The sequence below is a fragment of the Cervus elaphus genome, chromosome 18 (assembly GCF_910594005.1).
Source record: "Cervus elaphus chromosome 18, mCerEla1.1, whole genome shotgun sequence".
NCBI lineage: Eukaryota > Metazoa > Chordata > Mammalia > Artiodactyla > Cervidae > Cervus > Cervus elaphus.
The window spans coordinates 54,182,605-54,201,892 of record NC_057832.1 but is presented as its reverse complement, the minus strand read 5'-3'; the positions used below and the strand labels follow the sequence as shown (position 1 = coordinate 54,201,892).

General features: G+C 37.8%; 1 protein-coding gene across 6 annotated transcripts in view; it reads right to left on the bottom strand.

Annotated features, from left to right (window-relative positions):
- Window positions 1-19,288, bottom strand: part of LHFPL3 (LHFPL tetraspan subfamily member 3) — a 592,105-nt gene that overhangs the window by 443,759 nt on the left and 129,058 nt on the right. For 4 of the 6 annotated variants that reach the window (XM_043872148.1, XM_043872147.1, XM_043872146.1 and 1 more), the window contains exon 2: window positions 15,605-15,661. The exons of the other annotated variants lie outside the window; for them this stretch is intronic. In XM_043872148.1, coding sequence (XP_043728083.1) covers window positions 15,605-15,661 — 57 coding nt within the window. The remainder of the gene's footprint in view (window positions 1-15,604; window positions 15,662-19,288) is intronic. 6 annotated transcript variants of the gene reach the window in all.

Sequence of the window (19,288 nt, the reverse complement as noted above, 5' to 3'; positions counted from 1 at the left end):
AATACTAAGAATAGTTAATAGGCTATTTATTTGGGAAGGAGCCAAATGAAGAAAAAATAAGCTAATTCACTAGGATACAAGTAAACAAAACCCAGTTCGGCACCACTTCCAATTACCGTGTCCCAGGAAATACAAAATGAAGCTCCCTGCACAGTGCTGAAAAGCTATATCATCAGACACGCTGATTTCACACGACGGGGCACAAAAGGTGGCAGGGGTTTAAAAGGATCCTAGCCTTTGTCTACTTGAATAAAACAGTGCTGATGAGCTGGGGACAGAATGGAGGTCTGCTTTGAGCTCCCCTGCTTCTCTATTTCTACACAGCACTTACAAGGATCTGCAGCAGCCATTTCTGACATTAATCCATCTGTTCTGAAGCTGTCGACACTCACTTTATTTACTCCAGTGACCAGAAGTTAGATCAAACCATCCCTATGTCCAGAGGGCAAAGGTTTGATGTGAGCTCGTTAAGTTGGAATCTCTCATGGAATGAATGACAGGAGAGCTAAGTGAATCAAAGTTCTCTTTCCTGGGAAGCACCTCAATGGTTAAAGTTAGGAAATGTTTTGACAAGCCCTCCCTACCTTGGGAATTTGTCATTCTCCATGGAAACTGCTCCATGTTGAAACATGCCTATACATCTCTCAATCTGAGAGCAGATCTTCACATCTTTGCTCTCAACTCATAAGAGTGCAAATGATGCATCCATATTATTGCTTGTTTTTTTTTTTAATATATAACTTAAAGTCACTATTTCCCCCTCTTTGTTTCTGAAAATTTCAGGATGACCTGGTAATATAAGCCAGCCAGCCTCCCAAGCTGAAGCTATTGCCAATAGCTTCCATTTTCACCCCATTCTTAAAGAAGGTAGGAAGTTAAAAAGTACATTTCTAGACTCCTTAGAAGGTAGGTTTTGGATGCAATATATATTCTGCCAACGAGATGCCTTTGCTGGCAACAAAGGTCATTAAAACCTCAGGAACTGGATTTCATATTCCACAGCTTCAAGGGTGTCAGACAATTGAGGAAGGGAGCAGGTAGGGTAGGAGAGCAGCTGTACTTCTTGACCTCTGTGTTGCAGCTATGGTATTTTAACCTCAAAATCAATTGTCCAGTTGATTTCTGCTCCTCCAGCTCTTCTGATAATTTTGTAAACACCTAAGTCTCTATACTAAATTCTTCTCTTTAAAATATCTCAAGTACACCGAAAACCAACAAAGCCATCTCTCCTGGGTGAAAGTTGGACAAAGACCTGCCCTCTACGGCTAATGTTACAGGAAAACAAAAACACTGAACACTAAGGAGATTCATGGGTCAGTCTACCAGTGAAAGAAATCGTAAACAATCTGGAGAAGAGAAAAAGAGAGACAGTGGCAGGGCAGGGAGACAGAGAGGAGGAAGAAGAACATAAAGCAGGGAGAAGGAAAGGGAAGAGGAAAGAAAGAAACCAAATGACTTGGTGTCCAAATCGATAATTTGCTCAATGCAAACTCTCAATTATTGCCAATCTATGTTTTCAGTCTGTCCCTTCTCAAATATGCTCCTGTCCAAATGCATCTAATTTCTTGATTGGGTGAGGAGAAATCAACCCAAGAAACATTATTAAATTGGATATGCATCTAATGCCATCTGCCAAATAACAGAAGATGGCTTGTTTGTCATGCAGCACAATCTAATACAGGGATAATGAAATGGGTTAGCTCCACACAGTTAATTTGCCACTTTTTTTCTGAACAGAGATAAGCCTGTATAACCTGAATTTTTAGCACTTTACAGTGTATTAATATAAACTATATTCATATACCCTATCTCATTTGCTCCTAATACAGTTTTGTGAAATAGACAAGTAGGAATTATTTTCACTCCTGTTTGACCATGGAAGCAATAGATACTCAAGGAGACCCCATGTCATTGAGTGGCAGAAATGTGAGTTAAGCTAAAGATTTTTGTCCTTTTCCCAATCCTAAGTGCATCCTATTTACTCTTGCTTGACCATCACACCAACCATGTGAGACAGTAAGGGCAAGAAATGACTTCCCTGGCATTTTTACAATGAATCTTATTGACACCAACAAAGAACAAGTCACTGCCTTTATCCTGACTTACAACTAACTTTAGATACCACTGGACTTCACAGATACAAGTACAAAAATAAAAATAATTAATTCTATACAAAATGTTAGGAAAGAGGGGCACTGATGTGTGTGGTGATATTAATAATGGAGGTGACCATTGGAGAATCATTAGGATGGTTTATTCCTACTGCAGTGAGCATCCTAGAGGGAGGGAGGTAGAATTAAAAGAGAGCATCAGATATACAATTCTTGAGAAACAAAAAAACGGAAATAGGATCCAAAACTCAGATGATAATTCTGGGTAAATGCTATGCTGTTGGAACATGTGGAGTCCTAAAACATGGTTTTGCTTGATTCTCATCAGAAGATTTTTAACTCCAGCTAAAGTCCTTTCTAATCCATAGACAGGAATTAGAGCTAGGTCAAACATCCAGTTCCACTTATCCATAAAGTCTTGACCCAACAACAAAACAACAACATAAAAGCCAGTTTGCTTTAATCAAGTAGAACTGATGGAAATACTAGCAGAGCTATGACTGAACAAGAGTTGACAACACCATGGGCACTCAACCAGACTCTGAAGACTTTGCAAAAAAACACAACAGTTGCTTTTTAGCAATGGAAGAGCAGATTGTTCCCAAATTACCTAGGTATTTTTAGTAGTAGCATTGGTGGTGGTGGTTTAGTCGCTAGGTCATGTCCAACTCTTTGCAACCCCATGGAATGTAGCCCTCCACGTTCTTCTGTCCTTAGGATTTCCTAGGCAAGAATACTGGAGTGGGTTGCCATTTCCTTCTCCAAGGGATCTTCCCGACCCAGGGATCAAACCTGTGTTTCCTGCTTGGCCGGCAGATTGTTTACCACTGAGCCACCTGGGAAGTCCAGTAGTAGCATTAGTGTAATGCTACAGAATAAATGTTTGTGTCTCCCCCCATTCATATATTGAAATCTTAACCTCCCAAGTTGATGGTATTAGGAGGAGGTAGGGCCTTGGAAAGGTGATTCAATTATGAGGGCGAAGCCCTCGTGAGTAGGATTAGTGCTCTTATTAAAGAGACCTCACTGAGCTCCTTCTCCCCTTCTGCCCTGTGAAGACACAGTGAGAAGACACCATCATAAATCAGGAAGCTGATCCTCACCAAACGTGGGACCAGTGCCTTGACTTTAAACTTCTCAGCCTCCAGAAATGTGAGAAATTAGTTTCTGTTGTTTATAAGCCACTCTGTCAGTGGTATTTTGTCAGGGCAGCCTGATTGGACTAAGACGTGCCCACAGTTGTCTGAAGCATGGTAACACAGTCCACTTATTTCTTGTTTCCAATGTTGACATTTCCTGCTTTCCTGAGGAAGGACAAAGATGTAAGTTCTGTCTAAAAACACATTAATGTGATGAGCTTCTGCAGTTCAGATGAAATGCAATGGATCCCTAACCTCTAGGAAATCCCCCAAAACCATGTTTTTAGTAGGCTGAAATCAGAAACATACCTACAATTTCCAACAGCACTAGGAATTTTTTTTTAATTGAAGGGTAACTGCTTCACAATATTGTGTTGATTTCTGCCATACATCAACATGAATTATCCATAGGTGTATATATATATGTCCCTTCCCTCTTGGATGTCCTTCCCGCCCCCACCCCCCCATCCCATCCCACTCCTCTAGGTTTTCACAGGGCGTGGGTTTGAGCTCCCTGAGTCGTATGGCAAATACCCACTGGCTATCTATTTAACATATGGTAATGTACATGCTTCCATACTACCCTCTCCATTTGTCCCACCTTTTTCTTCTCCTTTCTGGGTCCACAAGTCTCTTCTCTATGTCTGTGTCTCCACTGCTGCCCTGAAAATTGGTTCATCAGTACCATCTTTCTAAACTCCATATATATGTGTTAATATACAATATTTGTCTTTCTCTTTCTGAATTACTTCATTTTGTATAATAGGCTCTAGGTTCATCTACCTCATTAGAACTGACTCAAATGCATTACTTTTAATAGCTGAGTAATAGTCCATTGTGTATATGTACTACAACTTCTTTATCCATTCCTCTGCTGATAGACATCTAGGTTGCTTCCATGTCCTAACTATTGTATTTACACTAGGAATTTTTTTGTTTGTTTGTTTTTGCATACTCTTGATAGCCATAGTTAAAGAGATATCAATTTGCAAATATGTCAATTATTGTTAGGTAAAGGTATCACTGATGCAGTTTTTTGGTAAATCTGTTTGAGCGATAAAGATGAATTCTTCTTTAAAATTAAAGTTAACATGTCCCTGGAAAATAATATGCAAAAAGGAGGATACCTTGCTCCAATGTTAGATTCCATGATTAATTCTGGAACAAAAAGACAAGTATATCACCCCCTAGCTACTTATCTCCTCTCTAGTACCTGTCATCAATGGGACACTTCTCTTTCTCCCACTTGTCAAGGCTATAGCTTGGGGGTGATGTGATATAGCCAGGAATAAGATGGGTCAAATCAGCTATAAAAGTACTTGGATCCCTATAAATTCTTGCCTTCTACACTCTTCACAGCCAAACATTAAAGTATTCTTTAGATGGTCAATGGTGGCTGTTTGTAAGAATTTTGATCTCCTCCAACCAATATTTCTGCCCACTCCATTTTGTTATAGGCTTCTTTGAAGAAGACTCAGAGTGAAACCTTATGAATAAAGCCAAGGTTGTAATTTTATTTCGGGTTTAAATCTGTTACTTCTGGTAAAATTCACTTAGCATACATAAAATACTACTTAGCATACTAGGATTTGGACACATTAAGAAGTAACAAGTGGTACTTAAATGTGGGGCTGAACACAGCACATTATGAACTGATCTGAAAACAGGAACCACTCTATATATTTTTAAAAGAAGAAATTTAATATTTGGTTATGCTGTTGTTGGAAGCATCTTAGAAGCCAAAGCAGACAAGGTTAAGTTGCTCAAAGATTAACTGCTGCCCAGGGCTGGAGAAACAGGAACATCCTTGGGGCCAGGGCTCCATGTGGTATGTTTCCGGCTATCCCTGCAGCTTGGTTATGGGTGCAGGAGCCCAGGAATCTGCTGCCTAGACAACCCCTCACCCCTGTGGCCAAGGCCACGATGCTGTTACCCCTCCTGTACTGTTAGAAATCCTCCCCTCTCTCTATCTCCCCATCTCCTAACAATGTCTTTAATTAGCAGAACCTCATGGAAAGCCCACTGATAACAAGATATGAGCGACACAATCTGAGTTCTGGGACCGAGAAGAGCACAGGCTAGCTGAGAGCAAACAGGCCAATAACAGAACACAGGGTTTTTAAAATACAGCAGAACAGAGACCCTTTAAAACTGAGTTGGTGATAAAGTTGAAAACAATCATAAAGTATTTAAAGCCTAAATGTGAAGCCACTGTATATTTCTTTCCAGATCTTTGGCAACATCTCACAACTTAGTTGTTAATACTGGATTTTTTTATTTTTGAAACTGCAGTCTGAACACACATATATTTCACTACTATTTCAATTTTGTAAATGTATTATTAAAGGTATATACCATTAGTCCTTTATCTATGCATTATCCCCTTCCACCCTTCAATCTTTCAGGTAAACATAAAGTTTTTCTGAGAGCATCTTAATAGCTCCATTTTGAGTTAACTATTCCATCATAATTTTTGAGCTTACAAATACTTAAAGTGGCACATTGTATAAATACAACTTTATAAATTAAATGTATATGCATGTTTATATTATTCTTTACTAATAGAGTAAATAAAATTGCAAAAGATAATGTTCATTTATATATACAGAACTGTAATAGTTAACTCACTAAAAAGTGACTCTAATTGCACTAACAAACATAGATAACAAGAGTGTTCCTGGCACTTAGAAACTCCATGCTCTGTTGGACAACAGAAAACAAAAATGAAACCAAAATCTTCATAATCAACTAAATTCCCATTGTGAACACTTAAAATATAAAATAATTATCAAAATAATACATATAATAATTTATGAAAATAGAGGTTGCTCTGACTTTTTGAATTTCTTTTTCTTACAAATAAGCTAAATATTTGAACAATCTTATAAGAAGTATACTTGGTCATTATCTTGAGCTGCTAATTCTTAGCAGTTTGAGAGAAATTACCATTAATACATAAAATTCAAATTCTCAGTCCTTCTTTTTTGTGAATTGAGTTTTAGATTTGGAAGTGCTTGCCATACACTGAATTTTCAGATCATAAACTTTTCAATTAGTTGTGAATCAACTAATGTGCACATTATAGATCTGAGATAAGCATTCTGTGACTCAATTAATTTCCTTCATCACCAGTAACTCATTAAAATAAAAATGATAATAATTGTGCATTTTTAAATCACAAAATCCATTTTTGGTGAACAGGGCTGCCTATAGTCAATGCTGGTAATGATGATGAAGTGAAAAGTTGCAATCCACACCTAGTTTGCAGATTAAGATTAAATGAAACTATAAAGGAAAATCACTGAGGAGGCTCTGAGGGAAAATGACAGAGGCACAAGGAAGAGATCAGCTAACTCATCCCACCTAATAAGATAAGATGTAAGAAGCAGGTTACACACCTCATTTCCTTTTCATTCATCATTCACACAGCATAGACTAGACCATGACACCAAAGGGTAGGGTTTCCACATAATTTATGCATATATAGCTGGACAATAGAGGAATTAAAGAATAGAACAGTTAGGCAATTATGCCCCTCATGTCTTTTCATCAAAGCAGTGGGATGGCATTAATGGGTTGGGGAGGCAACAGAATAGGAAGGAAACAATAATTATTTGAGCTCATTCTATGTGAGGGATCTGGGCCAGGCATTCTACATACAAGATCCCACTGAATTACTCTAAAAGTCTTGAATAAAACTATTATCTTCATTTTACTGGGAAGGACACTGAGCCTCACAGAGGTTAAATGACTTGTCTACAGGATACTAATAACAGAGCTGTGACCAGAACTTAGGCCTGCATGTCTCAGGACTCGGGCTTTTCACTATGTTACGCATACCTCTGACACCTACAATGCGAGGCAGATGAGGATACAGTAACTGACTAGAAACTAGCAGAATCCCTGTTCTGAGTGCCCAAGGACCGTAACAGTTCTCATTTCTCAGTGGTTAGAACCAATCTTACAAGATAGCTTTTGACTGCTTGCTTTATTTACCGCAACTTGACCTTGGTGGAGGGTTTCAGAGGATAAGCAATGGGTATGACTATAACAGTTGTCTGAGTGATACCCCTCCTCACCATCTTCCTTTTTCCTCAGCAACCATTCGTACATATATGACATGAATTTCAGTCCTAGCTTCTGCCTGAGAAGTACTTAAACCAGTAAATGGAAGAGTCAAAGCTATTCATCTTACCCCTATCTCTTTCCTGATCACCTTCCTTAGGCCTGCGATGGGTGTTACCAACCAAGACAGTCTTAACAGCCCCCTCAGCTTTACTAACCATTAGACAGTTTTCTTCCTGATGTTAGGCCCTTTAAACTTCCCTTTTCTTAGGGCATCTACTCTAGAAAACTTGCAATTGTGAATTTTTTTTTCTGCCCCTATGAGATGTGAAGTCTTCTACAATGCAGGAACATCTATCTCAAGGGCCTGGGAGCCATCCCTTCAAAATGTAATCATCAGGAAAGATACCACCCCCATCTCCCAGTCTCTGTGGGAGTGCAGGAGCCTAACATAAAAAAGCACCAATTAGCAAACACATATGGCCTGAATCACAGTGTCTAACTCCTCTCATCCCAGAAGTCCTCCAGTACTTTTCCACTAGTTCATTCTAGTGCTTAAATTCACCACCTTTTGTTTCAGTGAAGTTGAGTTCAATCTCTCTGCCATACTGCAACAGTCTTGAATAAAGTCTTCCTTGCCTATTTAGCTGATCCAGTGCAATTCTTCTCTTATGTAAGCAAGTCTTATTTAGATCAAGAGCCAGGCAACTGCAAAGGCTCTATTAAGTAAGTTTTCAAGGCAAATTACAAACCAAAAATGTATTTGAAATGCATATGACAAATGCAAGGTTAATATCTACTAAATAAATAACTTTTACATATTAAAAAAAGGTACAAATCCTCCTACTCTGTTGGTGTGAATATACATTGGTACAACCACTATGGAGAATATTGTGGAGGCTCCTTCAAAAACTAAAAATAGAACTAGCACGATCCAGCAATCCCACTCCTGGACATGATCCAGAAAAGACAATAACTCTAAAAGATACATGCACCTCAATGTTCATAGTGACACTATTTACAGTAGCCAAGACATGGAAGCAACCAAAATGTTTACCGACAGAGGAATGGATAAAGAACACGTGGTACATATGTATAAGGGAATGTTACTCAGCCACAAAACCAAATGAAATAATGCCATTTGCAGCCACAGGGATGGACTTGGAGATGATCATACTAAGTGAAACAAATCAGAGAAAAATAAATATCATATATGACTTATGTGTGGAATCTAAAAGTAAATGATACAAATGAACTTATTTACAAAACAGAAATAAACTCACAAACATAGAAAACAAACATATGATTACCAAAGGGCAAAGGGAGGGAGAAGCAAGGGATAAATTAGGAGTTTGGGATGAACAGACACATATTACTGTGTCTGTATATGTGTCTACACATATAAAGTAGATAGCAAGGACCAACTTGTCTGGCACAGGAAACTAAGCCAATATTTTGTAATAACCTATAAAGGGAAAGAATCTAAAAAAGAAAATAGAAGAAAGAATGAGCTTTAACAAAAAAGGTACAAGGATGCCTACTGTACCACACCATGAAAACTATAAACGACTTAAATGTACATCAATAGTGTCACGGTAAATTAAAATTCCCCACCTGTTGATTAAAATATAATGCATCCATTAAAACTGATACTTGAGGTGAGAAGTTGCCTTGTTACACTTTGAGTTAAATAAGCAGATCCCACTTGTGGAAAGTCACATAAATCAATTCATACCTACACATGAATGGGGGAGGATTCTAAGGAAAGAACACCAAAATGTTAACAGCGGCTATTTCTGGGTGATACTTATAGGAAGATTTTTACTTTCTTTCATATTTGACTATATTATTTGAAAATGTTAAACAATGAGCATCATCATTTTTGCCAACACAATAAAAATATTTTAAATATAGAATATATATTCTAAAACCAATTTTATCATATATATTCAGGCATAAAAAAACAGACACTTTAATCAAAGTGTTTTGATTAAACACTTATCCATCAATAAAATGATTACTAATTTTTATTTTTCTCACTTTTTCTATATTGTTTGCTTTCATAAATATAGTACTTTTAAAATCAGAAAAATCCATTGCATTAGAAAACAAACAGAAAAAAATATTCTTTATCACCAACAAAGCAGAAAGACATTTTTCCTTCCCTATTCATACCCTAGTACTTTAAAGATTAGATATGCTTAAATGAATTTATAATTGATGGGCTTGCCTTACTGACTCCAATTCCTTCAGTTATCTTAACTTGGAACATGGAAGCCAAGTACAGTTTCCAGTCTTGCCAGCTTATCACCAGGAAGACATTCTAAAGTGTATGAGTCATAAGACACTCTCCCTGACATTCTCCATGAAAAAAATAATGAGCCATTGCAATACATATGCTATCTAGAAAAAGAAAATCTAAAATTTCAATTCCACTTTCAGTTCTCTCTGGACCTAGTCCCACTGGATTTTAAGAAGGAGTTATGGGCTCTGGTTTTCCTATTATAAGCCCTCCACCTCTGAGAACCTGCCCTGGATAGACACGTGAAGCAAAGAAGTAGTGGGTTTATAGGAGCCTGATCTTATCATTTCCACTCTACTTTGTCTCTTCAGTTTAGTAAAGGCTTTTCAGAGAGGGGTGCGGGCAGAGAAAGAGCTCACTGCAGAATGGAGACAGGACATTCTCAGGGAAGTCATGAGGGCAAACACAGAGTCAGAGGCCATTCCTTTTCTCTCTGTTCCTTTTGAGAAGGTTGACTTCGTTTCCATAAACTGCTTTTTAAAGACATTATTTAAAATCTGTAAGTCAGGAAGTGTATTTTAACCTCAAGGATAGCACTTTTGATGCTAAACTCCATAAGCAGAACATCTTTTTTCTTTCTTTTCTGCCTCACCCTACTCTCTAGATATCTCAAATAGGTTCAGGTGATTTTTTTTCCCCTCAGAGCTTCAGGAAAACTCAGAAGACTACAGATGTTTCTGAGGAAACAAACAGAAATTTAATTGCCTTAAGGTATCCATCCATCATGAGGGGGTTTTCTTTTGCCCCTTTTCCTTGAATATTTCCACTCAAATGAGGGATGAAAATACAAAACCAGAAAGTTGTATGAACTGAAGGAAGCAGCTGAATGTGAAGAAACTAGCCTCCTCATATGCACCTACCAAGAGACTTCAAGCAGACAGCCAAGCAAGTGGTCATCCGAGACAGAAAATGTTACTGACATTTCACATTCTTAGGAAAAAGAGCCCAGACTCACTAGCTGGAGAGATAAAGCCGAGTTTGAGGCCATTATCACTGAAAGGGATGATGGGAAAGCACCACAGAGAGATGCTCTTTGTCCTCAAACTCAGTTTTCCACCCTGATTAAATCACACATGGATTAGCAAGATGGACTGAAGTACTTTCCTTGGAAATGTAAATGGATCAAGGTAAACCCTCGCACTAAGGCCTAAAAAGATACATTGAGATACCATGAACCACAAATGTGAAGAGCAATAAAAATCTTATTCTTTGCCCTGTCTCATAGAGTTATTGAATGCAGCAAGGGCTGATGTGACTTATGGGATTCCATTTCAGAATCCTTAAATGATCCGGTTCTAATTCCCCACTTCTGAACCTGCAGAGACTTGCTAAATATACTGAGATTGTCACACCTGTACTCCATATATGTATTATGCCATCAGGGGAAGAAACAAGAAACAGTGTGACATTTTCCATCAAAGCCCAGCAGCACAGTGTGGCAGGGCAGTTATTTTTGGCTCTCAGGGGGGAAAAAAAGTAATTACATTGGGCAGGGATTCCTTGTATATCCTAATGCATGGCTTTGTTAGAAATCCTCACATGATGCATCACTACAAAAACAAATGAGCACAGATTCCTCACCACTGTCTCCATGGAATTCTGAGTTCTGAAATTTACTTCTTCACATTTGTCTCCCCAGGAAGCCAGGGATCTTCCCCATCCAGGGATCAAACACATGTCTCCTGCATCTCCTGCATTGCAGGCAGATTCTTTACCTGCTGAGCCATCAGTGAAGCCCCCACTTCTGTCATTAAGTTATTTCAAATTTAAATGATCAAATAAAAATTGTTAGGGCCTAAACATTATCAAATCATTTCTTCCCATTCTTTAAAGGCAATCAAAGCCATTTTCTTTTCTATCAAAGCAATTCACATTAATAGTCTGAGCACTGTGTCCTGGTATCTTTGACACTGAGAGATTCATAATAGAAATATCTATAAAAACAATCACACTAAGTGATCTTTTACATTGAAACAGAGCCTTGTACAATGTTCATTTAGTACAAGGATGGTTTTCAAAAACAGGTTCCAAAATATTCATAAAGGGTGATAGGGAATTAACTGAATGCTGTGGATTGACAGGCTATCAACAAAATAACACACATTTTTCATGAAAATGGCGAAATCACTATTTACTTGATGAACTGCAATGTAATGGCTCTGAAGGAGCCATTCTGCTGTATTGGCTAAATAATATGTGTTTACCAAAACTGAGTAATTATAGAGTCATCATATAAAGCACTGTCTGTGCCTGCCAAGGAGCGAGATGAACCTGCTACAGGATGAGACCTTGAAATCTGGCTACAGTTATTTCTAATTCTGGCACTGCAGACAGGAATGAATAAACTATATTCTGAAGTAAAGTAAAAGAAGGAAAAGAATTTCCCTGTCATTTTCACTATTCAATACTTTTTAGGAGAAAAAAAGGTCTACCAGTTAAGACTGTGATCCCAATAAATTATTTTACTGAGAAAGAACCCAAGGATGCCACCTTCCTTTGCAATATTTGTACCATATTAATGATAATGGAAGTTACCCACATGTCTTGAGGAGGAAAATATAAAATCAAAGTAAATCAATTTAGCTGAAAATGAGAATTTTTTCATCACCATGAATTGGAAAGCCTAAAGGTAAATCATATCTCAACTTATACAGCAGAAGATGGATTTCCTACATAGTGGGAGACAAACAAATAAAATATAAGAGAAAAAGAGGAAACTGCCAGTATTTGACCACTCCTGACTTACAAAAATAGTAATTTTATATGGTTCAACTTAATATCATACATGTGTCCCAAACTTTTACTTCCAGGTAAGTGGATACTTTCATTTATCTAAATTGACTGATAGAAAAAAGAAAAAAGTATAAAGTAATGTTTTTAAAGCATTTTTATAAAAACAAATGTTTGTTTCAGGGAGAATTGAAAAATGCCTAAGATATGAACCTTGATGAAATCTCTATTTAGGAAACACAGAAGTGAGAAAGGTAAGAGATTGTCAGCCTAGGGTTCCCCAAATGAGGAGCAGGCATTGGTGATAAACATGCCTGAAAGCTAGAGAAAGCAGTAGTAAGCAAATGCCACCGGACTTAAAGATTTAGAGACTATTTTTGGCCTTGACTTATATATAGCCTAACTGGCTTTTTCACTTGTATTATCAATTAGATGAAAAAAGTCTGGAAGGTGAGAAACTTATAATTGTTTGATTCTCTCATCTAGTTCAGTAAGTGTTTTGATAATCTGAAAAAAAAATGACACAAACAAACTTATTTACAAACCAGAAACAGACTCAAAGGCATAGAAAACAAATTTATGGTTCCCAAAAGGGAAGGAGGGAGGGATAAATTAGGAGTTTAGGATTATAATATATATACTGCTATATATATGGGCTTCCAAGATGCCTTAGTGGTAAAGAATCTGCCTTGCCAATGCAGGAGACACAAGAGATATGGGTTTGATCCCTGGGTCAGGAAGATCCCCTGGAGTAGGAAATGGCAACTCACTCTAGTATTCTTGCCTGGAAACTCCCATGGACAGAGGAGCCTGGTGGGTTACAATCCATTGGGTTGCAAAGAGTCAGACGTGACTGAGCAACTGAGCACGCACTACTATATATAAAATAGGTAAAACTGAAAAGGACCTACTGTATAGTACAGAGAGCTATATTCAACATCTTATAATAACCTATAGTGGAAAGAATTTAAAAAGAATAAACATATATCACATATTATAGTTATATATATATACATATATATATATATATACACAAATAAAACTTAACCACTTTGCTATATACATGAAACTAAATCAACTACAGTGTAGTGTTAGTCACTCAGTCGTGTCCAACTCTTTGTGATCCCATGGACTGTAGCCCACCAGGCTCCTCTGTCCATGGGCTTCTCCAGGCAAGAATACTGGAGTGGATTGCCATTCCCTTCTCCAGAGGATCTTCCCAACCCAGGGATCGAACCCAGGTCTCCTGCATTGCAGACCAGATTCTTTACTGTTTGAGCTACAGGGAAGACCAAAAACTTCAATAATTTTTTTTTTAAATAGTAGTTTGATTGACCAGTTAGAGAAAGCATTCTCCTTTTAAATTCATTATTTATAGAATGAATCCCAAAGAAAACTGGGGAGTGAAACTTTCTTTCACTGCTGATTAAAGTTATCATCAGATGTTTTAGAGAAAGAATGTGGTTTTTCCCCTAGTGTTTATCTCCACAATATGGTCAAGTCCTCACACTCTGCACTCTGAGAGCCAAGCTCAGATGCAATTTGGTATTCAATTACATCAACATAACACATTAGAAAAAGTTGTAGAAAAAGGACAACACATACTATAAAGTTGTAATCAGAACCCAGATGCAAAATAACAGCTACAGATTTCAATACTGCTCATAATATGACAGCTTTGTGTCTGAAAACTAATAATCTCCTAAAGTTAAGAACTTATTTATCTATTACTATTAACCAGTCAGAGGAATGCATGCTATCTTGTAACTGATAGCTTAAAAAACAGTTGATTAAATTTGAAAAAAAATTAAACACTTAAGATGTGAAGATCTAAATATGATATGCATGCCAAATAAAACTGTCATCTATGAATAGCTCTGATGAAGAATCTTTCTATTGAAAGGGTTTATAGATACAGAAAGAAAATAGAACACTCAGTGTGATCTTCTGGTGGCCACATCTTCACTGATTTGGTTTTTAATCTGCTTTTCCACCTGCCCCCTCCCTTCTATAACACAAGGTATCATTCTAAGTGATTAGAAAGCAGAAAACACAAACAGAACTGATTTCCCTTAAGTCAATTTCTACTGAAGATTACTTTTCAAGTCCAAATAATTTTTTTCATTTCTGGGATAATTCCAGTCCTCTTGAGGAAAAATTCATAGAAACTGACCTAAAAGGCATTTTACGAAATAAATATCCAGCTTTGTCCAATCCCTGTGTCCCTCTGAGAAGGCACTAATAAACCTTCTTGGTGATTAAAACAATATCATATAACACTAGACTTTCATTAGATGATGAAGATGCAGAAGATGAAATATCCTGCTCACAGTGTCAAGAGGCTTAGATTAAATCAAAGGACAGAAAAAAATGGTCTTCGTTCTCTCCTTTGCTACTAACATGCAGGAGAGATAGTAAGTGAGGTGGAATTTGAAAAATTAGGGCAGTGTTACAATATGCAAAACTCTCTTTTTAAAAGGCATATAAAAAAATGAAATCAACTGTTTCCATGTCTGATATCATCAACTCTGTCTATATACAAATTTGATTGTTATAAACAAAAAAGTTATCTATATAGAAAGGAGGAACTAGTCTAGAAGACTGATTGTTTTGTGTCACTTCCTTAAAAGAAATGCAGTAACCAGAAAAGGAAGAATTAACTTTAGGGGCAGGTACCATTTCTCAAGCTTTGAGAACATTAATAGATGAAATAATAAAAGTTTATTGAATACTTACTGTATTCTGGGTCCTTGTATTAAGTATATTACTTCCTTTAATCTTCACAACAACCCTATAAGGTAGATGCTCTTTGATATCCCCATTTAACAATGAGGAAACCAAAAACTAGAAAGATTAACCAGCTTGCCCAAGGACATACCTAGTAAGAAGGGAAGCTGTGGTTTGACTCAAGAAGGCTGACTCCAGAATCAACACTCTTATCCATCATGTTATACCATTACCTTATACACTAAAGCTTGTGAAATTGATACTTCAGTTCCATAAAACACCTACCTGTGTTTTAATAATATAAGGCACTTAAGTGTCCTAGGAACAAATAAATACACAAGACCACCACATATTGGTCAGATGACCAATATAGTGTTAAAAAGAAAAACAATGACTACTATAAACCAAAAACAAACAAATCAAAAGCTACCTAGGCAAAACAATACTTCAAAGCAACTATAGAGCATTATCAACAAATATCTGAAAGGTCCCCACATTTAAAATATTCTTTAAAAAGAATCATCACCTACCTAAATCAGGTTCCTTGTTGTTAGGTTCTGCCAGTCCATATTTATGATTCAGAATTACTGGAAAAGAACAACTTTGGGTTGACAGAAGGTATTCTATAACCAATACAGTGGAGGTACCCCAAACCTTCAATTAAAAGTTCTAAAATTCCTTTAAACATAATCCATAAACAACAAATCTCTTAAAAGAATGGCTTCTGAAACATTCACGAAGTGGGTCAATTAAAATAACACTTTATACAAGGGATTTCACAGCAATCATAACCTAGCACTCACTTCACTGACACACAAATTGTCCTGAAAATCCAAAAAAAAAAAAAAAAGCTATTATATGCTTTCTATAGGGATGTGCACCTGGCAAGAACACACACATGGATCTCCCTTAATGAGTGGTGAAGTCACTCTGCAGGCATGTCACAGATACTCTGCTGGTTTCAAATGGCCCCGGGCTGGTATCTCTCTCTCTGCTTCTGTTCTGAACCATGCATGGGGAAGTAAGTGCACTGAAGGAATCCTGCTTCTGAGTTAGTTGTTAACTGCAGGTGGAATGATGGTTTCTCTATCCTCTTTAAAATGCCCAAAGGTTGTGTTAATTTGCCAACAACCCCTTTTTTTTATGGTAATCATCAGTCAACTTTTACATTTCAGTTCAATAAGCCCATCAAGATGCTAGATTTTGATACGTCATCTTCCTATTATTATAATTTTTCTTTTTAAAGTTTTATTAATTCTTTCTTTCATGCTTCTCTGTATCTTTTTAAAAAATATAGTTTTATTTATTTATTTTTGGCTGTGCTGGTTCTTTGTTGCTGTGTAGACTTTTCTCTAGTTGCAGCAAGTGGGGTGAGCAGGGGCTACTCTTCTTTGCAGTGTGTGGGCTTTTCCTTGCTGTGGCTTCTCTTGCAGAGCAATAAGAGAAGTGGGCTTCTGTTGTGCGTGGGCTTCAGTAATTGCAGCACATGGAGTCAGTAGTTGCAGCACCTAGGTTCTAGAGTTCAATAGTTATGGCACATGGGCTTAGTAGGTCCATGGCATGTGGAATCTTCCTGGATCAGGGATCAAACCCACATTGGCAGGTAGATTTTCTACTATTGAGTCACCAGGGAAGCATCCAATAATTTCTCCTATCCTGTCTGTATGCTCCTCTACTACTCTCTTCCAGTTTCCAAAGATAATACACCCATACCTCTTTTTCTGACCACTGAAGAACATCTCTGAAATTGCTCTTGCAAAAAACCTGCAAAAGTATAGGCCACCAGTATTTTCAGAATATCATGGAGTAGCCTTAGAGTGAAATGGGGTGGACTTCCAGACTCCTCACCTAGACCACTTACCAGGGGTAAAGAGTCACAGTGGCTTTGGGATTAAGGAATTTTACAATTACACATTCTTGGTGGTTAAACAGAAGCACATGGGGCCAGACTCCATGTTATCTTCAATGCTTCTGAATTTTCTCATGACTTTTATGGAGGATCTTTAAAAATGTTTTACCAGCTGAGCCACCAGGGAAGCCAAAGAATACTGGAGTGGGTAGCCTATCACTTCTCTGTCGGATCTTCCCAACCCAGGAATCGAACCAGGGTCTCCTGCATTGTGGGCAGATTCTTTACCAGATGAGGTGCTGCTGCTGCTGCTAAGTCGCTTCAGTCGTGTCCGACTCTGTGAGACCCCATAGACGGTAGCCCACCAGGCTCCGCTGTCCCTGGGATTCTCCAGGCAAGAACACTGACGTGGGTTGCCATTTCCTTCTCCAATGCATGAAAGTGAAAAATGAAAGTGAAGTCGCTCAGTCGTGTCTGACTCTTCATGACCCCATGGACTGCAGCCTACCAGGCTCCTCCATCCATGGAATTTTCCAGGCAAGAGTACTGAAGTGGGTTGCCATTGCCTTCTCCAGATGAGGTGCTAGGGAAGCCTTAAAAATTCTAGATTTCTGAGCCATTTGCTGATCTATGAGTGGTGGACCAGCTGGGTCAAGGGACTCATGCAAAGATGACTAATGGTGTTTGTATCCTTCAGTGCTAATGGCCAGTCACAAAATAATCAGAGCTCACAGAACACAGACCCTGGAGGTCAAGCATCCACACAATGGAAATAATGGTCATGGACTCCTCCTGTCTCCTCTTGCCAATCCATACCTAACTGCGCCATTCAGGGTGGGTACTATCCTGATAAATGGGTATTACTGGGAGACATGAGTATTGGGTAATACTGTGCTGTTTGCTTTGGGGCCAGGCTTAGGATTACATCTTGCTTGTCTCTCACCCTCTTCACCGGCTAAAAAAGACCAAAAAGTCTCCCAAGTTTCTACTAACATACTGATCTTTGTTTTTTAATTTCCTAACCACACTTTCTGAAAATGGGGTCCTGACATAGTTCCAACTGTTAGGTATAAACTTTCTTACTCTCCAACATAACCCAAGTCAATGAGGACGATTCAAGATTTAATTACCAATCACTAGATCACCTATGACAATCACTCCAAAGGAGAACTCCAAATATCACAAAAATGAAAGATTGGCTTAAAAATGAAAAGCATCTCTGCAGAAGTACAGTGAGGTCTAAAGATAAGGAAGTCCTATTCTTTGGCATTCTAGAGCAGAGGAGAGTAAGTAGTGATCTCTGGCAGCCTCAGTGATATACTTAAAAAAATAATCACCGCCCAAACCCAGCAGTTTGCCAAGGAGACTCTTTAAAAAAAAAGTACAATATGATGCCAGAAAGAGCAAGGTTTAATAAACACACAATTAAATAATCTAGCAAACATTGCCTGGTCAGATGGCACCCAGCCTGCAGAACCATCTGGCCGAAGAAATATTCAGAGAACCAACAACCTGAAAACCTAGATTCTACCCAGTAGGCTACAAATCTAGGTTCCTAGATATAAACTGCTTCATGAAAAAAATAATGATTCACAAAACCTCAGCAATCTACTCTTTTAGATTTTCCCCTCAGCTTCCATAAATTTATCATTCAGTTTAATTCGATATACAATGTGCCATTTCTTTTATCTTTTAAAAAGCAAGAATCCTTGTACCAAAGCTTCATGTCAATGTCTGTTATACATAGGCTGAAATAGAGAATTACATTAAGGCTAAAATTTCTTTTTTAAAAGAAGTGAAACAGATAAGGGTTAATAACTAAATCATATAAGGAACTCCTACAATAGCAAACATTATATATAACTCAAAAACTGGGCTAAAGACTTGAATAGAGGTTTCTCCAAAGAAGACAAATAAATGGCCAATAGCTATATGAAAAGGTGCTCAAAATCACTAATCATCAGGAAAATGCAAATCAAAACCACAATGACATATTATCTCACATCCATTAGTTGGAGGAGAGAGGTGTGAGGAAAAAGGAAGAGAAGTTGTACAAACTGTGATTGCATGTTGATTGAGTTAGAATGCTAAGCAGAGAGTTCAGGAAAGATCATGGGATTTTCAAAGCAAGAATACTGGAGTGGATTGCCATTTCCTCCTCCAGGGGATCCTTTTGACCCAGGGATGGAACCCATGTCTCCTGCACTAGCAGGTAGATTTTTTACCACTGAGACCCTTGGAAGCCCACACAACATCGTGCTATACTTAACACTGTTTGCACACTTAAAAAATTTATTAAGAGGGTAGATCTCAGGTTAAAGATTCTTAGCACATACACAAAACAAAGAAAGAAGAGGCATAGGCA